The 27,093-nt window shown below is 41.4% G+C and overlaps 1 protein-coding gene across 3 annotated transcripts in view; it reads right to left on the reverse strand.

The window, feature by feature from the left end:
• Positions 1-24,723, reverse strand: part of PRKAR2B (protein kinase cAMP-dependent type II regulatory subunit beta) — a 93,981-nt gene extending 69,258 nt beyond the window's left edge. The window contains exon 1 of one of the 3 annotated variants that reach the window (XM_055712359.1): positions 24,061-24,723. In XM_055712359.1, coding sequence (XP_055568334.1) covers positions 24,061-24,472 — 412 coding nt within the window. In that variant the 5' untranslated portion in view covers positions 24,473-24,723. The remainder of the gene's footprint in view (positions 1-24,060) is intronic. The other 2 variants (XM_055712357.1, XM_055712358.1) reach the window with 2 other exon arrangements.
• Between the last annotated feature and the right edge of the window lie 2,370 nt (positions 24,724-27,093).

Below are 27,093 nucleotides of genomic sequence, written 5' to 3' on the forward strand. Positions count from 1 at the left end.
AGGAGACTGCTCAGGACACATTTATGGCAATGAAAAGCAATGCTCTTTCAGAGCAACACACACAAAGCCAAAACACTTGCTCCGAGTGATGAGGGCTGGCAGATTAGTAATTAATCTTCCATATTAAAAATGGGAACACTTTCCACAAGGCCCACTTTCAATTAGCCACTGAAATTTCTCCATAGAGTGAAGGGCTAAACCCCTTAAAAAAAATAATATTAAATTCAGCCATAACATGCCTTAAAACCCTCAGATTTGCAGCCCACAGCCCATAAAAAGCCAGCTTTACTCACACAGCAGGGATACCACTAATATATCTTAAAGGGCAGACACAAACAGAAATATCTGCACTGTGGTGCATAATCCTTGCGTGAAAGACACAAGTGCCCCAAGTGAGGTTACGAAACAAGTGTTACAGCCAAATCATACCTTTTTCTTTTATCCTATTGAGGGCAAAGCAGGGTTAAAACTCCCAGGGACCTCACTGAGATCAGTGGGTTAAACATAGCCCAAATTTCAACAAGAGTCTGAGAACCTGCTCTCAACGCACCTCATGATTTTATGCTGTGATTTCAGAAGAGTTATTCCAAATTTATGCAGATTTTTTTCATCACATATCTCAAAATCCCAGGCCAAGTTTCAAGTGATGAGCATCATGGGCGCTACAGGCTCCACCTTTTCAGTTCCAAGCTCAGCTGTTTCTCAGAGTTCCAGCACCTTTCAGAAATACTTTGAATTATGGCTATTGTAATCAAATTCCTATATCATGGAAATTAACATCTACTTGTCTTCTTTTATAAACAGATAAATAATGAGAATGGACTAATCAGAACAAAAGAAAAATCAAACGTAAATCAATGTCTCTCTAAAATACATGCTTTAGTCAGACTTACATATTTATGTCCCAAATGGATGAAATACAGTTAACTCCCCATTACCCAGGACAATGACAGACGGAGATACCATGGATGATAACAGTAATAATAGCAGCAATAATTCGAAGCCCCTCTAATTTCCCTGCATCACAGGAAATTTTTATTTAGGTCAAGATTATTACAGGTAGAACAATTATTTCAGAGGCTCAGACAGACATAAGATAATAAAATTATGTTAATGTACCTTCACACTAGTAAGATCTCACAAAATCTCAATGAAGGTAGGACAAGCACCACCACTCTGTGTGCTCCCACCCATGGGAGTCACGCACAGCCAGTCTCAGCAGGGGCATGCCTACCTGTCCCAGTGCTGCTGTAGGTTCTGCATGGCCGATGCTGAGCCTAGGCTAACAAAACAGTCTTCCCCAGACTAAATCCAGCCAGACACCTCTGCACGCCTGGTTCTGCAGGCACATCATGGGGGCACCCAGGCCCAGGGGCAGCCATGGGGCTGCACTGGAGCTGGCTCCAACAGCAGTTCAGCTGCGATTGTGCTGCACTACCAGCACAGGTAGCAGTGGCACAGGTAATCCACAACCGCAACGGCACAGACTGTCCAAAACAGATAATCTACCAGTGAAGAATTAACGGCAGATTGCATTTACAGTCAGTATCATACCCGAGGTCAAGGTACATGGTCTTTCCTTTCTCAGGATCTCTAAATATTAAACAGTACTAGAATACAGATTTAGGAAGATTATAAAATCAAGCTGTTAAATTACACAATAGAACTGTACAATACAAACCTCTATACTCCTTAAGAAATTTGTTACAGTTGGAATAACTTCAGAAACAGTTCGCTTTACTCTGAAAAAGCTATCCTTCCTTCTAGTTACCAGGCTCTGGTTGGTACATTCACTGACAGTTTGAAGAAATTACTGTGACAAAGGAGGGAGTTGTCAGGTCTATGGAGACTTATTCTTGTTTCTCTGTGAAAGGCCATGAGAACTGAGGAATGAGGAGAAGGGATAAGCCCAGGGAATACACAACCATTATTCGCAAGACAAACAACCCTTGCAATGCAGTCGAGACAGCACAGCTTTCTAAATAAGCGTCTTTCAATTTCTGGAAATATAACAGCAACAGTAATATTTTAATGATGAAATACATAAAATATATTTTATTATATCCATCACCAAATAACTCAGTCTCAAAAGACTACTTTTTATTAAAAACAAAATCCAGGAACAGCACAGAGGCTGGGCCTTTACACAGGGGAAAGGGTAAATCAGGACCACACAGGTGCATGCTGTAACACTTGGCCAAAGAACCTGAAAGGTTAGATAGCAACACCGCTGCTGAATTTCCCAATAAAAAAGCCTTAACATTCCAGGAGAATCTGAAGTCCACCCCAGAGGAAAATCCTCAGTTCCTCAAAGGGTAGGATCTGTACACAGAGGGACGTGGCTCCCAAAGACGGGTGTGTTGCTGGAAGGCGTTGCAAGTAAGTGCTCCTAGGAAGAGTGCTTCCTAAGGAGCCATGGCTACTATGTACCCAAGGAGGCACAATGCATACATATACATGCATTCATATACACAGGAAGAATGCAGGCAGTGAGACATGAAGTAAATGCATGCTTTCAAGGACTCGCATAGACACAGACTGAGAAGCCCAAGATGAGGAAGAAACGATGCTACAGTGGTAGTATATACATGCTACTGGAGTAGTAAGTGAGAGAGAGTAATTTGGCTGTTGCAGGAAAAGCAGATGTTGGTGACAGAAAATAGCTACATCAGATGGGATGCCCTAAGATTCTTTTTTAATTAAAAATTACATCTATAGATTTTAAAACTATCTGTACCACAACATATAAATATATACATAATTATTCCTATCTCTGAAGACGTCAACGTATCTGTAAAAGAAACCACAATATCCTGTTATAACCATTTTTATAATATGCAATAAAATAAACTAAATATACAAGAGATTGTAGCCCTAAAATGAAGTTAGTCAAAACCAAATTCTAAGATATTTATTGGCTCTATAAGATAACTTCTTTTCATTTTTCAGTCTGGAAAACAAGTTCTATTTCACTGAAGAACACTTTCTCAAGAAAGCTGGGAAAGCCTTATAGTGACGACTGTAAATTAGACTGGATAATTGCCTTGTACTCCTTGTGATTTAGCCCTACAGCTCATATTTCTGGAATTATGTGCTAGTATACTAGGATCGCCCCTTTCCAAACCCAAGGGCTTTCTACTTCCAAGGGCTGCATGACTACATAGTAACATACATACATACATAGTAACAAGACACAAATAATTTTTTCAAAACCCAAAAAGCTTGACTCGATAATCTGCATCAAAAAAGCTCCGTAGATTTTTTTGGCAAATGAACTCATCGATTATTAAGATGTCACCACACAAGAACATGAATTAAATATGTGGATAGATACCTTGGGTTTTGCTTTGCTGAAGATGAAAATACCATGCATCCATTTAAATGCATCACTTTGGTGTCAGGAAAACAAAAAAAGCAGTGTTATAAATGGAGTCCCATTTAACAAACAGAGAACCTAATATATTATTTCAGGATTTTTATATTATTCCCAGGTTATAATTAGTGTTGATGTTAATTACATTTGTTTTTAAAATGCTACTATGGAGCCGCACACTTTCATGGTCATGTTTTGGCATATACATACAGCCAGTCATTATGCCACAAGGTGGCTGGTTATTTAACCCATCATAACCCAAACCTCAAAAAAGCAGCAAAGAAATCTTTCCCACTTTATTGGTTAAGAGATTTCAGCTCTTATGAATAATTGATGCTGTATGTAATTATTAACACTGAAAATAAAAAGATGAAATGACTGACTGATGTATTAGACCAAAGGCCCAATGAAGGGAAATGGGCTGTCATAGCCCATTAATGGGAATGAAATGCTGCTCTTGGAGAACGTATGTACTTTTCCACCCAAGCAGCTTGTTTGAGATTTGGGCTGCCTTTCCCCACCCCCACCCCCCCTTTAAAATCTATAATTTCTTTCAGTTTAATGTCTCATGCTAGAACATAAAAGTGAAGACATTCCTGTACTGAGTTTTTCTATCTTAAATGTGCATTCTGTTACACAGTGCTGCATGCTACACAGCATTTTTCCCCTTAGAAATTCATACTCGTTACTGCTTGCAACCAGTACACTTAGTCATTATCTCATTAAAAGTAATCAGTCATCTAGATAAGGAGGGGGGGGATCATTCACAGCAATATTTCTAATCCCCAGTTATACCACAGGCTGTGACAAATTAATTTGCGCTAGAATTTATCTAGGAACAAGCTGAAGATGATACATGTGTGGAAGTCCTGGCTTGGGAGTATTTGCTGCCCTCAAACCGAGGTTACTTGGTACATATGGTGAAAACTAACAGCATGTATATGAGAGGATTTCTACCCACCAAAGACAATATACTTTGAAAGCAAAAAGGGAATATGAAACTGCACCTAAAAATACCAATGGAATAAATGTCAGCCTTCCTGAGACATGCCCTGGGCCATGAAGACCCAAGCCTTCCCATAGAGCCAAAACCCAAGACATGAAGCACTGCACTGCCTTAGCTTGGTCACCACCCGTAGATCCCCTTTTTCTTTCACCCTCTGTTCTGTACAATTTACCAAACTGCCTAGTTCTGCCTAGAAGAGTGGGCTGGGGTTTTTTAATTATTTTTTTTAACATTATCACTGTACCCCAACATCACTTGTGGTAACATCCCTCTTTGCTAAGAAACTTACTACCATCTTCAAGGAATATTCTGCTATAGCCCATAGCACAGTTTACAATTGCTACTAAACCCCACCTGATACAAAATGTCAGTAATACTTTTATCTACTTACCACCTGTAAATGGCTTCTTTCCACTTGAAATCTCATAAGCTATTTTAAGAATATTATGGTTATTTGCTTTCTAACACTGCAGCGTAGGTGTTTAGATCCAATTTCATGTTCTTTTCTGCTTTCTAATTTTGCTGCCTGAAGCATATTTACTAAAGTATGCATGTTGCCTATCAGAACCAGAGAAAAACTGGTGATTCTGCCAAAGCTCTACCAGCAATGCCCAAGTCAGTCGAGTGGTGCTGCTCATCTGTAAAACTATCACATTGACATTTGATATGACATGAGGCTTCAGGATCGCCATCTCCTAAGATGAAGAATAAACTGCACCAGTCCTTGAATCAGTATTTCTGACAAATTGCAAGCTAGATCAGCCAAGATTTTACAAGAGTGACCTGTTGTCCTGAAATCCCGATAGCCAACAGCTTCCTTTACTCATTATACAACAACGCTTTAGGCTGTCCCTTTTTACAAAATTTTAGCTTATGTCTTTTGTCTCTTGACAGTACCTGCAAGATACATTTATTACAAAGGAATAGTGTTGCAATCTTGCTGATGGTAGTGGGTTGGAGAACATGTCATGGCTGTCAGTATTCCTCTCTGAGGGAGTACACCTTTGTGTAGAGTTTATAATTATCTGCTCTATTTTACATGGTTTAACAACTGTGAACATAACTGCTTTCTCCCATACGCACTCACACTACCCATGTTTAAACCAAAACTTCAAACCTTTTAAGACTCAGGCTTTCCTACTATTATTCATGTTTTTGACAGTTTGCCATTAGGTTATTACAACAAATCTTACATGGGCAAAGACCACTCAAACTTTCTGAAGTTAAGATTTTATACGAAGTTTCTGCCTGCTTCCTAGGACTACCTTGGCAAAAACATGTGGTACAAAGTACCTTGATGAAAAAGTACATCAATATGTATGATCTGCAATCTACATTGCCTGCTTATTTCAATTCCTGGTGAAATTCAAGATTTTGGACTTGAGGTGTGTTTAAAAGTTTGCATATTTTAAGAACCTTGTGTACTTATAGGGAGTTTCTCTTGCATTCATGATAATACACCCTCAGCCAGTCAGTACTAGTCAGGCTGCAAGCTTGGGAACACTAGCAACATAAAAGCCTGGGCTACCAAACCCTACAATGTTAAGATTTCAGAGGTTGAGCCAAAGGTTAGAAGAGGAGAGAGGAGAGAGAGAAGGGAAAAGAAAAACCTCCCATAATGTACAATGCTAAACTACCGCAAACTGTCAGGAATTATGTTGAAGCTGTCAGCCAAAGCACCCTTCATGGTTTAGACTTTCCAGTTCTCAGGGGCACGTGAACGAAGCACAGCTAGTGCTGGTAGCTGCGCTTGCTTCAGCACAGGCTTTGGGTACCCTTACAGTATCTGTTCTCATTTACTCTTGCAAACATGCAGACAGCATGCAAACGTGACTCCAGGGAGAGGGCAGGATACAGATCCATCTTTAATAATACCAGCCTGTACCTCCCTTTCAGACAGTAAAAACCACTATCCACATCCAAAAGACTACTGGTGATGCACTAACTTGTAGAGAGCCCAGGTGTGATTCAGGCTGATCTTCATGATGCCTTTCTGAGTCAAGGAAAAGGGTAGAGAAGGCCACCAAAGAATCCCTGGTGACCGCAATACCTAAGTGACTCCACTAATCTTCACAGGCTTAATCCTGAGTTAGCCACACACTGGCCTGCCAACATGGCACCAGCAATGCGGGCGCTACTGAAGACATCGTGAAATCTGCCAGACCAACTGCAGGACTGTGGATAATGGCAAAAATCCATCAAAAATGAACTACCATGACTTGCAATAGGACAAATCATTGTTCTCCCTATTGATAAAGAATCACACAAAGGAACACCGCATACACATATCATCCTGTCAACGGTGCCAAAAAAAGCTGCAGAAACTTATGTAAGCAAAGTCCATTATCTAATGTGTTTCTGTAACCTGGAAGGATATCAACTGAAGGTCTTACAAATAGCACCTCCCAAATCGCACAGCTGGCTGTCTACTCCCCTGAATTGAGCAGGTAAATAATGGTGGCTATTAGGGATGACCACTTTCCAAGTGATCAGGCAGCACCCTCCCTTGTACCCATTGCCACGTGACAGCTAGCTACTGAACAAAGAGCAAACAAAACACGGACCACAACTCCATGATCACCACCACCCTGATCCCGTAACTGTCCCTTGAAGAGCCAACTTTCAGTTTTGGAACATGACAGTCCCATCAGCCACCCCTTTTCTCACAAATGTAGGCATGCAGAACATGTTGCACCTCCCAGCATAATATGCAGCATGGCACAGTTTCTGTCTTGCACTCAGTCTTGATACAACTGTGCCAGCATTTGTATGACCATGATCAAACACAGAACCATGCTGTTTCACATTACTGTCCCAGTGCCAAGACACAAACAACAGCAAACAACATAGCGTATATATGTTATAATGCTTTTGTTTAGGTTCTTTTTCCAGGCCCGCACTCAGCTCAAACTGGTTTTTCTCTTCCGTGGTAACAACTCAGAACTTCCCCAGAACAATCCAGGATTATAATCCAGCCTACGCAGAATACACGTAAGATAATTAATATAGAGCTCAGTTGCCTAACTTGGTGTAGAGAAGTTTGTGTCCCAAAGGTAAAATTTGGGCATAATGATACCAAATGCTGTCACTTGAGCCCTTTTATAAATCTAGTCTTACTCTCAAACTGCTTCTTGCCGAGTCAGTACCTGTGCTTCAATTATGGAGCCTTTGCAACCAAATAACTCTCTCAAGAGAATGGAGAGGTCAAAGAGATCTCAGTGTGAACAGACCTTATGGACAGGTTAATAGGATATGTCTTTTCTGTCCTGAACCAATGGACTTGTGCAAGAGAGGTGAGGAGTGGCAAAGAAAGCTGCAGATACCAGTTCACTTCAGTACCTTCTGTAGTGTTACCGTGAAACAGAGATTACTGGTAGCACCAGCACAATGGCCCCCAAGAAAAGGAGTAGTCAAAGCACATACAAAGACCTATCTTCTGTCATTTGTTTTCTTCTTACACTGCAGTAGCATTAAAAGCATTCTATGAGATGACGTAAAACTAAATCCCATTATGCCTTATGGCTCCATTACTTATGGGTCACATTCAGAAATGTCTAGTAATGGAAAGCAGTGGATTTTTCAGTGCTACTCCATTTTGCTCAATAATTTGGCCAGCACTTAAAAAGTCACATCTGTTTTAAGTAAACTTTGGTATCACAGTCACTTTCACTCCCATTTCTTTCTGCTCCCGGCTAGCAAAGCTTGAGAACATAGTCCTGACTTCCTTCAATAACTATCTGTGAGATTCCTACCAGGGGCCAACTTTCCACGGCTTTTGATAACAAAACTCTCCAACGGGCTGATTAGTCATCAGGCAATGAAATAACTCTTGGCATAAAATAATGGTCTTCCAGTAGAGGGCTTTAAAAAAAAGAACACAAACAAAATCCACCGTGCTCCCCATTTGGATTCCCTAACAAAATTACATTTGATAATGACACCGTTACCTGAAATAGAGCTAAAACAAATCATAAAACATGTATGTGGTCATGACTCAAAGATCCCTTCCCTCCACGCCCATCCAAGATGCCTGACACATACTTTTGCATGTTGTCTATTTACAGTTACCTACCTGGGCAGATAACCTGAGATTTGGATACTGAACAGGGAAGTATACACGAAAAAGGCAGACCAACAGATGCAGCTGGAGATCTGGAGTCTTGCTCAAGCTCTGCATTGGGGACATGGCAATAACCCTTAACTCTGTGTCTGGTGAAGTGGTACTTGGCCTGTCTAGTGTCCAACTCCAGCCACCACTGCCTTTCAACAAATTCTACTTCTTTTAGAGCAGGTAAACAGGAAAGGTCAAGATTACATCAAAAAGGGAGAAACAAAAACTAAGGGATGAGTCTGTTTGACTAGTTACATACAAACTAGCAACCCACATCTCAAAAAAAAAAAAAAAAAAAAAAAAAAAAAAAAAAGCCCTATTCCTCAGGCCATGACATATTCCAAGGGCAAGCACTAAAGGCTCTTCTCTTGAAGTCAATATGCAAGCAAGCACGCTAAAAAGCAAGTAGGGCACCTGACTCCAAGTTGACTCCAAGTATCCACAAAGACAGGCTAGAGTTTATTTCCCAACATGCATGCTTTTACATTATACCCTCAGCAGAAAAAAAATAAAATCCACTTCTGTAAATTACTTAACAAATTAACATTTCTTCCTTGCTTTCTCAAAAAATTTTTTTAAAAAAGGATGTAGACTGCTTCAGAAAGTTTCTGAAATTAAAGGATACTCAACTTCATAAACTTAGGACAAACACTACTTTTAACTTCAATTCCCAGCACGGACATTAGGTTACTAGAAGTCAAGATGAGGAGTATTCCTGATAATTTTTCTTTTAAAAATTATTTTGTACAATAAAAAAATAATTTAATTCTACTTTTTGACCTAGTAGCAGATTGAAAAAAAATTACAAACAAGGATAACTTTTTGTTTTTAAAAACACCAACACAAGACAAGAATTCATACACTGGGTCTGTACGTGACCTTCATGTTAAGCATGACCAGAAGAACACATGGCTCAATGCAGGATTCTGTAATGGTTATACGGCAGGAGTCCGTATTAATAACCACAAACTGCCTTTTATATAAACAATTTGGTAAACGACGGTATGAGTTAGGAATATTAAGCAATGCAATCTCTTCAGCGTGCAGACAAGGGAGTTCTGCACTCCCTTCACGTGAGGTTGTGCTTGTGACAGTCTGCTCTGCTTGAGAAGGACTGGCTGTTTGGCATGCAGCTACCCAAGGCCATCTCCAGCACGTTCCACTCCCCACAACAGCCAACCCCCTTTGGGGCAGCTGCTGGCCAGGCAAACAGCTTTGCCTTTCCCGGCTCCCTTCTCCTCACTCGGGCTCCTATAGAGTTTCCAACCCCAGAGTCCCATGGCTCTGCCCCCAAGCTCCCCTAGATGAGTTCATGCTCATTTGTGAATATACTCTTCATTAGAGCACAGTACTGAAGTTATCAACAACCTTATAGCACTCTCCTACGATAAAATCTGGAAGGCGGCAAGCTGGTCCAGATATAATCTATGTAGGACAATGGCAAAATGCACTGAAGCTTTCTGAGTTTTGGTACTCCTTTTTATCAGTGACCTTTGTAGCCCAGGTTTCCTCTGTTTACAAGAGCTTTGCTGATTATTCAGATATTCCTGCACATTTCAGTGAAAGATAAATTCATTATACTCTATATTTGGTCAGAAAAAAAAAACGCATCAGACAAAAATTTCTTAAATTCTAGCATCAGCTAGGCCCTGGACTCTAGATGCTAGGTTTTTTTGAAGTATTACAGGCAAACAGTGCTACACGAGCCCCTCAAAATGCTTCACACACATATTGCTACAAAGGTCCCTCAAAGATGGGGATGGCAAATATTCCATTTTACCAAGTTACAGCATGTGCTCAGACATAAAGTGCAAACAACTCAAAGGCACACAGCAAGCCTGTAACACACGTGGAGATTCAACCCAATTTGTCTTAACTCTCAGAACCCTGTTTTTAATTGCTGGATCATTCTTCTTCCATAAAGGATGATTATCAAGGGATGAGATTAGAAAAGACCAAACCTTAGACTTCAGTGCAAATTTCTTTGTCTTGTGGATTCCACCCAGACCCATGGAGTATTTAAATAATTTTTTTTGCATAATTTTTAATCTCTTATGACTGGTAGGATATGGAAAAAGTCGCCCTCAGTTACTATACATATATACAGCACCATACATACTCATTTTGAAGTGTTTATCAATCTGGCAGACAATGAGAGCTTCATCAGGCCAGCATATAAAAATAGATGTGTATATATTTTCTAAAGCATATAGGTTCATAGGCCCTGTAAGTGTTCCTGTATCATGACGTTAAAATTTCTAGAGGTATTATAGATGAATGCTATCCAGTTTTACAGGTATGCCAATAATTCTAATTAACATGCCTCTTTCATTTGTTTCACAGCTCCACAGACAAATTCTCCTTTTCGCTATTAAAACAAGAAGTTTCTTAGAAATCAAACCACTTACATAAAATATGTAGGATTTGACCAATAGAAAACAGTAGTCAAATAACAGTGATACTTACTATCTTAGAAATCAAGACTACTCATGACCAAAAATAAATTTTTAAAACTGAGAACTATGACTGAAGTTTAATCATGAGAAAAACAGAAAAAAAGCAAGTTTCATATTGAGTAGCGAGTTTCACCTCATACCCTAACTGGAATTTCTGTGACTTTCCAGTTACAAAATTTCAACCTTCTTTCCACTCCTTAAAGTGCAATTGGTTATATGCATTTGATTCCTCACTCTATAAACACAGAGCCCAGTGTCAAACAAACTACACTAAGAGAAGTTATCTTTAGAAAACATTGCAACTCCTGAAACTCTACTACACAATTTGTGCAAGAAAAAGTATGAGGCTAGTTTTATAAAGCAAAACTTTACTACCTAGATGTACTCCATAAAAAAAAAAAAACCTCTAGCATCGAGATAGAAGCTAAATTCATCCCTTCACCTAAAAAAAAAAAAAAAAAAGCCTCTATAAACTGTTTTGTCCTGGAATGCAGAAAACGCAAGTTAAACAATGTCAGTTCCAAGCCAGAAGTAAATATAAAGTAGAGTTTCCGGAATGAATGCGTAAATCTTCTTGGCTCTGCCTTTACATTTTTAAACCAGCCCATGTGTTTATGTTCTGAACTTTGTCCATTTTCTAAATGAAAACAAAACAAAAACAACCAAGAAATACTTCTCGGCAATAATCAGGTTCTTATTACTTTCCAGGTGTTGGTTACTGCCTTAAGTGTAAAAGCAGTTATGTTTCTATTCTTGACACTTGGGAAGAAAGGGTGTGCTTCCACAGAACCCAACCTGTCAATTTTTAATTAGTTTCAATACAAACTATGCAAACACCAGAAACAAGCAAGAGTAATTTCATTTTGCAAGCTAATTTCTAACAACAACAAAAAAGCAATAAGGACTATTGCATACTCTGTTGCTATTATTTGCTGTCAGTAATAACTACCTCATTTCAAGAAAACTGCTTCCTGCTTGATTTCTTTTGTCTTGGTTCACAGAAAAAAATTATACCACTACATTACCCATCTGCTTGCTCTTACTAGCTTCTGAACTTGCCGAACAATTCCAATTAAATTTAACAATGAAGAAAGCCTCAAAGAAAAAAGTTCCTACTAATTTGAGAAACTTATCTGATACCAAACTAGTACCTAACTGAAAGAATTCACATAAATTCAGTATTCACCTGCCTCACCTGGCCTGCCAGCCAGCTGGTCAGTGCTAGACAGCTCTGAATGTCATCAGTGCCAGATAGCTCTGAAGGTGCTGCCTCTATTCTCAGCACTGTAACGTACCTTTTGTAATGTACTTCCTGAATAAAACTAGATGTTGCAAGTGTACAATACACACAATGCCATACACCAACTGTCTCTTTCAGGCCATAAAACATGTTTTGGTTTGGTTTTACCCCAACCGAACCGGATGCATACCAACCCAGTGCTGGAATAACTTCACACTATGATTTTTACACTGTGACTTAAAGAAACAATAAAGGCATATGCCAGTTTGTATGTTCAGTGTCTCTTCACAAGCAACTGTGTAACAACTTCAGCAAATAAAATATGAAAACTTAAAAAAAAATAATCCACTGAAGAGGAACTTGCAATAAACATTGAAGGTGAGAGATCAGATTGCAATGTACTGACTTCTACCACAGCCACAAACGGTAACTCCTTCCTCAGAAGTAAACCACATCTTAGAAAGTACGGAAAACTCCAGGCACGTAAGAAGAACAAATAATATTTTGGTCAATGGTTGAGTTTCCTTGTCCCAATGGGACAAGGCTCTGCTGTGCCCAGCCTGCCGGGGGGGCCATGGACCCCAAAACAAGACCCTGGCTCTGCCACCCCAGAACAGGACCCTGGCTCTGTCACCTCCGAGCCAGAAGAAGTAACAAAGGGCATACTTTATTAGGGAGAAGTACTAACAGGCTCCTTAACCTGTAGGATTTACGGCCATTTCTTTCTGAAGCAAATTTGCATGCTTTGTTTTGATTCTGTCAATGATTCAGATGCTATAGTGACAGAATTCATCCAGAGTTAGACAGGGAAACATTTTTCTACCAAAAAAAAATATGTTCCATTAAGCACCTAATGATGTACAGGCTGATACCAAGGTCACCACAATGGTCTGGATCCAAGAGAACTTGTCTCTCTTCCTGAACAGCCTATACATGCACCTTTAAACTCACTCCCAGATTGCCTTCCATTATCTGGTGTTACAGCTATAAAGACAGCGAGTGTCATGCTGGAATTGTAAATATCAACCTGCCTCCTTTCGATTGACAAGTGTGATCACACATGTTTCTGTGATATATCTTCCATCACTGCCAAGCAGAACTGCAAATACGCCTATATCTCAAAACAAGGAAAATGGATGTTAGCCACTGATTAAGCTTCTGTTTAAATAGCAGGTCAAGGAACCTTCTTAATTCTACATATTGCAAAAAGCAAAAGGAGGAAAACAAAACACTCTATATACTCTTTAACAGCAACAAAAGGTGGAAAAACAAATGCTGCCACTGTCTTTTACTGTCTCTTACTTTTTTTTATTTAAATTCAGTGCATGAGAAAGATCCTTCAGAAAAAAAAAAAAAAAAGGAAAAAAAAAAAGCTGAGACTGAAGAAGTAGGTTGCAACTCATTGCTTTATTTCTGTGCTCCATATAACCTCCCCAAGAAAACCCTCTCTTTGGTGGAAATGGATCAATGACATCCAATCTTGGCAGCAGCATGAACACCGGGTCTTTCCAGTAGTACTTAGAGAAGTTCATGTTAAGAACCTTCAATCTAGAGGCTGTGCCACACTCCCAAAACTCCCCAAACACAAAGTCAAAGGAGAAACACTTATATGTTTGCACAGAAAGCATACCTTTCCTCTCGCAAGCTTAAACTGTTCCTTGACTGAGACATCCCAAGATCCCAAGACTTCCCAATCTCTTTATACATCCCACAGCCTGCATCTGTGCTGAATGCAGTGATTTGAAAGATGGACTTTAAGAAGGCATGGCATTGTTTCTCTTCTTTTTTCAATTTTTTGAGGCCATAACCTGAAACAATTACAGAGAGGCCATGTTCATATGACAATATATTCCAGATAGACGGCAAATTAAGAGTGCACTTCAAACAGCGACTCCATTTTATTAATGTTTCTAAGAAAGCAAAACCAGAAGAACAAATTACTTCTTTTTGCAAGGTGGATAATGGAAATGAATCTGCATCTACTCCCACCTCAACTGCCAGCAGCAGCTACATTCCAGTAGAAGGACAAAATTGACAGATTAGCAAGGAGGATATGCAGATAAATTTTTATCAAGAATTGAAGTTAGCAGTATCCAAGACCAAATAACCATCTACCTTCTTTCAGACCAATTTTTTATACATGCATTAGCTATTAAGTAATATTTCCTGTAGACCGAGGCAACAGGAAGGAAGGCAGGCTGTTAACTTTATATTTAAATTACCTCAGAAATGCTTAAATAATGTAGTGGTGAAGGCTAGATCAGAGTTTCTCATGTTTTGAGTACCTATTAAAAACCAATAGAGACAGATAAATTACCAGCTAAAAGATGGCTTTTAGAGCAAGATTCCTGAACATTACTCAAAGGTATTGAACGAAATGGCTGGAAAGAGAAAACACTGTGCATTAAAAACAGGGGAAAAAACAGAACTTAAGAGAAAATGATGACTGGGTCTAGTACTAAAAAGACTTATGAAGAAGCAGATCTATAGAAAGTACTGAATCCTAACTCCTCAATTTCAACAGAAATTAGGCATAAATGAAAAAAACAAACAAAACCCCAAAAAACTTGGCCCTTTAATGTTTAATAGTGTCTACTATTAAGAACTACATTTTTGAAAACTCATTCATTATGAAAAAATGTTTTTTATTAGAATGGCAGTAAAACATTGTGTTCAAAGCCTTAAGAAAATTTTAACATACATCTATAGTACACATCTTACTTGTTTCCGACTGCGCGATAGTATCACAGTTTCAGAAAAGAACAAGAAATTTCAGATCCCAGCTCTCCATTAGACAAAGTTTTTGTCATTAAAGTTCTTAACCATTGTTAATCCAAAAAGAGTGTTTAAATATATTTACTACCTTGTACACATCCATTTACAAAACCTTAAAAAGCAAAACTTTAAAATTCCATGATCAACACCTATTTCAAGGACTTGTGACATTAGTCTGCACTTTTTACCAAAGGCAATTATTGGCTGAATGATGGAGTTCCTTAAGCACCAATGAAAAGCAGTGTTAGAGCTGCAGAGACAGAATCGAACAGGGAACAAGTTCAGTGATGAAAGTAATGGGAATCAAATTAAAAGGACCAGCTAAGTCCAATATATACCCATTCATGGGGTCATCCAACAAAACGACACAACAATGCTTTCATGGACAGACTGAGTTCAAGTTAACCCATGCCCTGCAACAGTTACAAATGCCTTAAAATTCATGGCAAGGGATTTTATTTTTTACACTAGCATAACAAGCCTATCATTAAAATCAAAATGAGAAAACACACCTAACCTTTCAGCCTGTGCTCTCAGGCTAGCAAGTCTGAAGGTTGACACTTGGTTCCAACTTGTAATCATCCCAACACTGAGGATTCTGTACATCTTTTATTTATAGTCTACACTGAAGCTTTGCAAGGAATGTTTTCTTTCCAGTGCTGGGCAAGGATTTCTCTTCTTCCTGTCAAGTACATTTTACAATAGATACATCTGCTAGAAAGTTATACTATGATGAGACTATCACTATTTATATAAACACATTTTAAATCTGCATCACAGGGATTCAGAAGAGGTTGAGGCTGTTATAAAGTTCTATTATACAAGCAGGATGTTATCTGGAACAACTCCGAGCAGGAAAGATCATGTTACTTCTCCTTTCAAAATATATTTTATACAGCAATTTTCTAGTCCCTCCATTAAGGAAGTCTTCATAATATTTTCTAATTGACCCTTTTAGCCCAGCTTTACAAAAACCACTTTAGTCAAATAACTGGAACAGTATGTGTAAGAAAGCTATTCTCATTGTCAGTTTTTACCTGCTCAAGCTCTGAGCTACAAATTCTTGCTCTGATGACTTTTTCTTAATATCATTAAGCAGAGCAATTTAAGAGGCAAACATACAAGTGAAAAAGTCCCTCTGTTGTTACAGTATGGTTTTTACCACACTGCCTTCCATTATCCAGAGTGTTACAGAAAAATGAGGCAAGGCTGACTCAACTAAAATTTGGAAATTTTTTATTGTTTCATTCCTTACGATTTCCTCATTTTATCTATGGTCCATAAATTACTTTTCTGAGCAGCAATGCTAAAAGGATGCCTTTTATAGAAAGTGTGGCAAACTTCACTCTGTGACTACAACCTGTATTTTACTGCCATGCACTTCAGGCACCCCTGCCTGTCTACATCCCCCTTCATTTCAGATCTCACGCTTTTTTCTATGGCATGGTATAATTTAAAATGCTGAATGAGGCACCAGACTTTTGATTAGCATCATCTTTTTGATGTAGCCCCAAAACCATACGTCTTCTAGGTTACTTGCCATATTGATTTAAATCTTGATTCATGTATTGCACTGCCTAGAGACTGCAAACAGAAATTCTGTGCGAGTACTTCTGCTACCAAATGCACAAAATCTTAAAATAGAGCTCTTCAAATTTTTAAATGAAAAGTAGAATTGACAAACATGAAGAATTTCTTCAAAGAAAAAAGTAATCAAGCCAGTCAATTAGAAAAGTAAAACAAGAAAAGAAAACAAAGGACACTCAAAGTCAAACTTCACCCTCTTAACAACATCTTGTTAGATACTATAACTGAAAGCTGATCTACAGAACAAAACTGTATTCTATAAATAATAAATAAATAAATAAATGAAGTTTGTAATTACTTGTCATGAGCAAAATTCACAGTAAGAACATCCTGTTCAGTTCCATAAAGTGAACAGGTTATCACTCCTACCCAGCAATGGAAAGGGTTAGCCTGAAAGGGTAAGGGCTTTTAGTATAAAACCTCTACATAAAGCTATCAAGCATTATTGATGTCATCATCCAAGAAAAAAAAAGAGTATTTATTTCCTTTAGAATTCTCATAAGGCTGCTTTCAAACAATACCATCATTGATAGATGTTTATGGAATAATACCTACTTGTATAGGTGCACATTTCTTTTAATAGATTCACCTAGCACGTAGTAACTCATGCATGCATGGACTTTGTCTTTTATGCACCTACACCCATGTAACAACCTACAATATAAAAAAAGACCATGTGATAAATGTATCATCTGCAGTAAGATCAACCCCTTTTAATTCATGTACGTCAAAACCTATTCCAGCAGCAGAGAATACTGAGCCATTTTAAATGGCTCTCTTTCTCAAAGCCTTCTCCCTCCCATCATTCACTTTTTAAAAAATCACTCATCTTTTTAAAGCACAGAACTTTTCTAAAATTACACTCACTTGAAGCTCAAAAGAAGAGCTGCAACGTGGAGCGGGAATAGTTTTTCTATAGCATGACTTCCAGGCATTCCCATTAAAATAATAGTTGGTGAGATAACCACTCTGATTTTTATTAAGCACTAAGGGACATTTCATGAAGTGTTTGTTAGATACTACACAATATTTCATTTTTCCATCAGCACCAAGACCCTCTTAGCTCTCTACGAAGACTGCAATTGTACCTGCGGTTGTACCCACATGCCTATTGACTTTCTTGATGATGATCACTACTGTTTCTTTTTTAAACAGAAAACGGTTGCGAAGAATCTGGATTCTACATTAAAATTTAAGTTGAAACTTTCATTAGAATACACACTCAACAGAATATAGGTGTTATGAGTCTCCAGACATAGCAATATGACAGATGACCCACGTCAAAAATACTTAAAAGATCTCTCAACATCAGATGACCAAGTTCATTTTCATACAATGCACTGACCACTAATTTTAGTTTGTTTGCATTTGTGTTCCTGTGAAACACATTTATAAGCGAAACAATTTCAACAGAAAATTTCAGGACATAAATTTGGGATGTATATCCAAGGAGACCAGGGCTGTATCTGGGTAGAGAAAATAAGAGCAGAGAATTTAATGCGCTCTGTTCTTTTCTCTTCCTCCCCTTCAGTTCTGTTCCTCCTCCTTCCTCTTGCTTTTTACCTTTGTATTTTCCTTTACCACACACAAACTCCTTTTCTGCCTCTATGTCCTGCCTTCCACCTTGCCTTCTTACTTCTTTCATCACTGTCCTGACAAATGAAATTTCCCAATCCAGAGATCATCTTTGATACTGGAAAACCAAAAGCGGGGCAGCAGCCCATACCTTGATTAATCTGTACCTTGTGACCTAAATGCGCAATTTCCAAACCATATGTTCCAGATTTATAGGAGCAGCTAAGGCCAGTAAGTCTGCAGAGATTTGACTATTTAAGGTAGATTTCCCTCAGACTGAGGTTTCTCATTCGACAGAATTAGAGAACAGAACGCAATACTTCTGCATAACAGATTGGGGATAAACTCTGAGATATAGATGTATTTAACCAAGCTTAACTTGCTGACAGATGCATGAAGCACCTCTGTCTGTGCAGGTTACAAATGCTAGGCCATTATGTTGGGTTTTATATAACTTCAGTAGGAGTAAATTCTAAAAGCAGGCACCTTCTTGACATTCATGGATTCATCTTTACTCTCTTCACCTTAAAAAGGCAGTTGTTTTTTTCATTCATGTAGATGTATAAACAGGAGTAAACAAAGGGAACAAAACACATGCAGCTTCTCTGGGAAACTGAACTGAAGTCAGCAAGTAACACAAAACTCCTAGAGCATTGCTGAGGAAGCCAATTCTTTAAAACAGACATGATACGTGCAAGAAACGGAGCAGTGGTATGCAAATGTTAGTACTGACACTGTTTATACCTTATCATTCATAATGCAATCATTGCAAACTCATGCCAACAAAATTTTATTTCTTCCTATACTTACTGAATTAATGCTGCTCTCCTTCTGAGCTGAGCAGCCAGCAAAAATCAGTTTCAAGTTGTTACTTTAGAGAAAAAGAAGCTGGAGATACATTCTGTTCTTTCAAATTTTCTCCTGCTTCTCTTAAATACACACAAACTTTAACAAAATAATAGCAGGCAGAGACACCTTCACTTATGAGCGCTTTTGTTTTGAGCAGGGGTACATATATACTTTTGAGTGGAGGCTGCTATCATTTCAACTAAATTCTTAACACAAACGCACTTTTTTTAAAAAAAAGAAAGTGGTTACAGAAAAAGTATGCTTTTCATCTACAATCACATATATACACGTCTGAGAGGGAATCACAGTCCTTACCACAAGGACTATTAATGCTACCCATTACAAGTTCACAATTTTAGTTGCTTAATTGCTTACAATTTTCACAAACTAAGTTTTTGGACTGCAGTTTTCCCAACCTGAATACTCCACCTGGGTCAAACTAAGGGATCTACAAAAAAAGACACTACCTGCCAACTTGCCCAGGTTTGCTCCCTAAAATAACTGTTAACACAAAGAAAATATTTTAGTTTGCTCCTGTCAAAAATACCAGAAACCATTACTTCAAAAAGCTCTATTATTCTGAAGATTTATAACAAGGATTGAAAACTCTGAGTTTTTGTGACTGTGACTACTACGTAAGAGTGGCCAGTAGCCATCCCCTGCCTACCAAGACCCACTGAACCAGAAAGGCACCCACCCACGCAGCTAATTCCCTCCCAGAAAACTGTCTTCTTCCCAAACATTCACCTTGAATGGTCTCTTACACACACTGTGCTCTGAACCACAGCAGACAGACAGTCTGGAAAAGCGCAAGGAGACTCAGCCCAAAGCCTTGCGAAGGAGTGCACCACAATGCCACGCTCACACGCTCTCAAGGGACTCACCTGTAACTGGAAACTTGACTAAACTGCATCTGCAGTAAGGCTGCTCCAGCGGGCGCCTGACTGGGTTTGTCCTTATAACCATACAAACAATGCTTTATTTCTTCTTGTATTTCAGGTAAGTGACTGTAGAAATTATTAAATCTTCATTCCTAAAGTTGGTTAAACACTTATCAGACAGTAATGCTTTCAGCCACCACCCATCGTAACCCAGATTTTAATTTGAATATACACATTCTTAAGAAATTCACATTTTGCTGTATGGTCCCTGATTTAACGATATCCTACGACAGCCTATACACATTTTTATATCGCCCCCTTGCTCTTACTGACTCCTTCCACTGCTCTAATCTACCCGTTGTCATCGCACAACAGACTTGCAGGAAGGTTACAAACGGTTCAGTGCTTTCTGGGTTTGTTTAATTTCAGGAAGAAAGCCATAAGTAAGGTTAGTAGAACTGATGAAATATCATTTATTATCACAAAGCCAGCATGGATGTGGTTCTATGCTAAGTCTTCTCTGATGCTCTGGTTTCTACAATTTACCTATTACTTCAAAATTTGTGTATATGCATAAAGCAATTCAGACTCAATAAAGGAACTAAAACAAAGACATGCCTTTAACATTGATACTGTAAGCCAGAATACGTATGTTTTACCTAAGGAGTGATCTTGTATTATTTGAACATAATCAGTAGGTGAAGCTGAGATACATCCTTGCATTTTGTAGCTCAAGTTTTTAAGGAAGGTACTCAAAGCAACCAACACACCAACAGAAGGACACAGGGGAGGAAAGGGACAGCTGTAGTATTTTCCTGTTAAAATGCATCACTATCTGACAAAAAACACCAAAACAAACCAAAGTAAAACAAAAGAAAAACAAAGTAAACCAAGGCTACGTGACGCCAAACGGTACATGCAGCACTGCAATTTTTGAGTTTAAAGAACAGCAATGTTACCTCTAACAACATCTCTCCTAATACATATTAAGGCTAGATGAAATATAAACTTTTAGCTACGGCAAATATTTAAAAACAGCTGTTACAAATGACATGGGTTGTTACCCATCTAAATAAGTTGCACATCAACATGTAAGCAGTAAAATATAGTCATTTGTAAAAGAACAAATAACTTGGCATTTTCAAATTTTTCCAGACACAGTAAATTTTAAGATGCACTTCAAACCTGCAAAAAGTTAGAAGAATTTGCTCAAGGGGCTCTTTTATTATATGTCCTATTCAATTTAGTAATTGCTGTTAGTATTAGTAGGAATTAGTTGTCATCACTGATTAATGCTAATACACCCGTGTAGGACAACATATATTAAAACAACCAACGAAACAACAACTAGGAGACCTAAAAATCACTCCCAAATTAAGCTGTGTGTTCAGAAGGGGATGATCTAAATTCTCTGAAAAGAATGTCATTTCAGAGGTCACCTTAACTCCAGGTGCCGATTCAGAACTACAACACCAATATGACAAAGTTCTCCTTCCAGACAACGTAACTGCTTTTATCTTTAATTTTGGCAACTGATGCAACAGACACAGGAGAGGGCCTGAAGTGATTTTAATTCATGGTTCACATATGAGTCAATCCCGAGTATAGGTTTTCTTCTTTTAAACACAGCTTATGCCTCAGCTTGTCATTTCTGAAACAGGATAATGCTGATGTACCTTCCAAAATGCATTTCAAGGACAAAACTAATACTGACAAAGAGTTCAACTGCAGTTCTTGTAGGTATTTAGAAACACGTACTGGGGGGTGGAAGGTTGGAGACAATAGCATTTACAAGGAGCACTCAACAACGTTCTGTTTAAAATAATTAAGGAACACTATCAGCTTGACATTTCAAGTGCACTGTTTTAGCAAAGAAAAGATACCACCACCAGGTCTCAGCTCCTTCCCAGAGGTTTTTATTTTACATCTGCTTATAAGCTTTGTTTTCCTCTCCTGTATGAAAACAGTATACAAACAGGAAAAACTGACTATTCAGAAGTAGTCTGATTATTCATAAAGACAAAAGAAAAAAAAAGAAAAAAATTTTCCCTCCAACTTAAGTTCTTAAGAAAAAACCCTCCAATTTAAACTTAAAAACTGCTACTTATAGAAACAGAAAGCAAAAGCACAAAAGAAATATGCTTTAAAATTGGTATTTAAATCCATTAACGATTTGAATGCGAGTCTATGCTTTCAGTTATTAACAAAAGGCTGAGTGGATGCATTGTTACGTTACCTAAAAGAATACCTATTCAGGGCAGACATAAAATTTGAATTTAAAATACACACTCCTGCACAATCCACGCATACACAAGCACACCATTAGTAATCATTTACTAAAACTTGCTATTCACCTTCCACACTGTTTCACAAATATTTCCATTTTTGTTACTTTTAATTATTAATTATTCCAACTGACGGAGATTACAAGCCATAATACAATTAAACTTTAAAAATGCAATACTTTAAAGGGGTTTTGTCAAATGGGTACATCTGTTAGTTAAACTAAGTCATTTTAGCATGTCCCTTAATGAGAATACTGACAATAATGGCTTCCCTTCTTCATGATCACGACAAAGAGAGTACAAAGAGAACCTTGACTACAGGTATTCTTTAGAAAAGCTTAGAAAGCTTCATAAAACACCCTGTAAAGTTTTACGTATGTAATACATACATGCTAATAAATCAAGCTACATTTCTGCACTTCCCTCCACACAATGTTCCAGTTCTCCATTCACCAATGAGTCTGTTTTGTGTTATAGTAATTCATGTTTTAACACCATGTCTAGTGTTAGTGAATTAAGATAATAATTTTGTTCTTCCACATTATCCCCACTTCTGTTTTCAAAGACAACAAATTTCCAGATTTTTACTAATCTCACATAATCAGCATTAAAGTTCAAAATTACCACATAAATCTGCAGAACCTCACTGACAGATTCGAGTTCTCATTTAAATACACATAGTATAGCTGCAAAGAACAGATGAAGAGAACGGCAACAGTTTTAGGGTCTTAGGACAGTCTTAGACATAAAGCCTTTAGAAAACTTACCCAGCTCTTAAAACATCTGTATTCTTTTCCTGACGAAATGCACATCAGACATTATTTTACAAACTGCACTGCTACTCATCTAGCAAACAGCTGGCTTCTGTACTCCACTAAGTAAATCTACCTCCAGCATGACCTGGAGGGATGAATGCTTCAATGATCTGATGAGCTAGACTTGGATTTCAAGCTGTTCTCAAAAAAATAAACTAACGGTAAAGATGCTTGGGCGCTTTCTGTTCTCCATCTAACCCCACCGACTGACCCCTCAGCATCGAGCCGTATTGACCGACCCTTCAGCTAGGCTGCTCACCACACAAAGACCAAGCACTACACACCCTTCAGAGACAGCTACGACTTGCCCCATAAATGAGCCCCTCTGGGGCTGACACAGCCCCTACATAAGCCCACCAGCCACACGAAGGTGAGGTGTCATTAGCTGCCAGCAGAGAGGTGCTGCCCTCCAACACACGGGTACCGCACGCGTTCTCTGCCGGCCTCGCCGCCACGCGTGCTCCGCAGGCCCTTCCAGCACGCAGAAAATCTCACCCTGGCTTTCAGGAAGAAATTATGTTTTCAATTGTGCTCTACTTTTTGAAACACGGATTAGTACATCTACGTGAAATGCTTAATCAAGGGCGTAAATACAGTAACATGCCCACGGCAGGTGTTTTCTAAAGCAGACGCAGCACCGGACTAATCACACAACGTGGATTTGCTCTCTTGTGCCCTTACCAGAAGGAAGCGCGTAGGTTTTCTGTCAGGGGTATTACAGGCCCGTACGCGCTAAGCCGCACAGCTGCGGGCTCCGCCGGTACCGGCCGCGCAAAGGGGCTGCCCGGGAGGGCCAAGATCGCGGCGGGAGACGGCACCTCCCGTGGGCTCCGCCGCGGGGCAGCTCCCTCGGGCCAACGGCGCAGCCCGCCCCTTCCCACCCACCAGCCGCCCGGGCCGACGTGCCCCGCCGCGGCCCCCGCTGCCCGCCGCCCACCGGCCCCGCAGCCACCCCCGCACCGCCCGCGACCACCGCGGCCTGTGCGCGGCCCCCCGGCTGCCCCGGGGTCGCCCCTCACGGCGCGGGGGGCCGCTGCAGCGGGAGCCCCCTCCCGCCCCGCCCCGCCCGGTCCCGGTCCCGGTCCCGTCCCCTCCCCAGCTGCCCACCTGAGCCCGGAAAGCTGAGGGAGCCGCCCCCGCCCTGCCCGCCCTTCCCGGCCGGCTCGCTCCTTCCCCCCCGGGCCGGGCGCGGCGGGGGGCCCGTACCCGGGAACTGCTGCTCCTCGTCCTCGCCGCTCTCGGAGTCGGTCTGCATGGGCTCCTCGGCGAAGTTGACCCCGCGGGCGTCGGGGGGGGCCCGGCGCGGCGGCTGGCTGCCCCTGTCATGGCCGGGCGCGGGGGTGCCCGCCTTGCGGCCGCTCGCCTCCTTCTCCGCCTTGGCCGCCGCCGCCGCCTCCTCCTTGAGGCGCCCGAAGTACTGGAGGGCGAACTCCAGCAGGTCCCCGGGCTGGCTCCGCAGCACCTCCACCGTGAAGCCCTGCAGCAGCTCCGTCAGCCCCGCCGGGATGGAGATGCTCATGCCGGGGCCGGCCGGGGGGGCGCAGCCTGGCTGGGAAGGGGGAGGGAGAGGGGAAGGGGAAAGGAGGAGGAGGGGGGAAGAGGCCGGGGCCGGGGGTCCGCAGCCCGGGGACGAGTCGCGCCCGGCGGATCGCCCGTGGGCAACGGCGAAAGGGGCGGGCGGCGGCGGCGCAGGTGGGAGCGGGCGGGGGGCGGATCCGCGGGGGGCAGCGGCTCAGCCTCGGCGGCGGCGCCTCCTCCCCCCGCGCCGGGGGAACCTCGCACACATGTGACCCGGGAAACCATGACAACCTCCCGCCGGGGACTGCGGCCCGCAGCGCGCCCCCGCCCGCGCCGCCGGAGGCAGCCAGCCAGGCGGGCGGGCAGGCGGGGAGGCAGAGCGGCCTGCCGCACGGCCCGCCTGCCGCGGACCCGCTGGGGCGGAGAGCCTCCCGGGGGCGGGCAGGCGGGCCCCGCTGCGGTGAGCCCCCCCGAGGCCTGCCGCGGGGCTCCCCCCGCCGCCGGCGGGCACCGCGGCCTCCCGCGTCTCCCCGTGCCCCCCGGGCTCTGGGCGCCTTTCCCCTGTGCCGGGTCCCAGCGGGGGCTCCCAACGGGCGGGCGCGTCCCCGCTCGCTGGGGGCCGCAGCGGGGCCGCCTGTCACCGCCCGCCGCCGCTGCGCTGCCTCACGGCCGCTGCCCCCTCACAGGGATGCGCTGTCTGTTCAGGGTCAGCGGTATGATTTAGGATGAGAGTGGTGATGCGATGCTAAAAAACCCATCCCGTTCGTCAGCTGCGTGTCTAAGGTCCGTGAAAAATTTAGCCAGAGAAGGAAACACTTGTTAAACAAAGGAAACAAACAAACTGCAAACAATAACTAACTAACTAAATAAAACAAACAAAACAAAAAAACCCCACCTCCACTCCGATTTAAACGCTGCCGAGTGCCTGTGCAGGGCATAGGCACTCCTCCAAGCCATGCTGCAGAGATCACTCAGCAAGGGGCAAGTGAGTGCCACTTGCCATCATCTGGAAGCGTAAATGTCTTTAAGTGGTGATTACGGGTGCTGTGTTTTTCATAAGGTTTTATAAATGCTTATTGCAATCGAGATCCTTGGAATGTATGAAAACTGCATCATCCCCTGATTTGTAATCACCTCTGGGCTTCTCACCAACGTTTTGGGGTTCCAGAAATATCTGTTAGAATCTCATTTTTATGCACGAAACAAATTAACTGCTACAACATCTAAGGGTGGGACTACTTGGCTGTTTGATAACTGATTTCACTAAACGTTCAGCACTACTCAAACTGCCTTGAAATATATACTTGATAAGGGCACAGGGTAAGATAAACGGTCAAAATCTGAGTTTGTAATAACAAGATGCTGAAAGACCTGCCTTCAAGAAAGCAATGTGACAGCAAAATACAGCAATCGTTATGGTGCTTTTCACGCACATCTGGATCTCAAAGCCATTTTTAATCGAATTAGTTTCCAAGTGGAGCCCAGTGTCCCCTTTTGTGCATTTTCAAATGGAGCTTTCATCCAAAAGTGGCAACTTCAGTGTTATGGGCCAGGCAAATTCGTGAAGCAAGTGACCCATGCATGCACGGGCGATAACTGCTGCCCTGTAGCTGGCAAGAGACACCTCTGCCAATGCAGTTGTGGAATGCCTCTGAGCAACATCTTGTGGCTTCCTTTCTCTCTACAGGTAAAGCCTACAGCTAGCCATTATGAAGTTCTTATTTGAAGTGAAATTCACTGCTGTTTAGCACTGTCCAGCCTGAGGAACACCTTCAAGGTCAAGCAAAGTCCTCTGGGGACAGACGTGAACACTCTCCGGGCTGCAGGAGCTCGCTCCAGCAGCAGGCTCTAAGAGTTGCTGCAGCGTCCTGGGGGGCCTAACCGCCTAACCCAGCACACCCATGCTTCATGCCATACCCCAGCGCCGCCATGCCCTGACCACAGCTGCCTTTGCAAAGTGCTGCTGGCGTAGCAAGTAGCCACATACATTACAATGGCCAAGAATCAAGTGTAGCAGGAGACCTGATGTCTGTACATTACAGCCCTTAGTCATTCTAGAGGCTGGTTTAGCTCAAAATGCCAGATTGGCTCCTTTACAAGTTTAGAGGCTTAAAACCCCTCTCACACCACTGAGAGGGCTGATCTGTTTGTCACCAGGTTGAGAGACACCTAAGCTCTGAGGAAATGTCTGGGAAGGGAAGTGCTGGTAATTGGTGCCTTCCAGGCACTAGGTGTTCTGTGAGCATACAATAACCCATTTACTGGAGTCTTCCAGGGCTAAAAGGATTGCCATCCCTGAGGTTTTCCCTTAGCCAGACAAGGCACTATTATTCTAGGAAGTTACCAGCGGCACAGTGTCTTTTGCCATCTAACTAAGGACTTCCCTAGCTTGCCAGAGCCCCCATCCTCCCAGACATGAAAGGAGATTGCTTCTCTTGAGGATATCCTCAAAAACCAGTCTTTGATGTTTGTATGCAAAACTGGGATAATTTGAATAAGAGATTCCTAAGTGGTGGTATTCTAAAGAATGATTCTTTGTTAAAACTTTCAAAACAGTTGTGTGCAGTGAGACTTATATTGACTTTTGGTGAATCTCAAAGGATGGCTGTGAACTTTGTAGTT

Source organism: Falco cherrug, chromosome 5 (assembly GCF_023634085.1).
Source record: "Falco cherrug isolate bFalChe1 chromosome 5, bFalChe1.pri, whole genome shotgun sequence".
NCBI lineage: Eukaryota > Metazoa > Chordata > Aves > Falconiformes > Falconidae > Falco > Falco cherrug.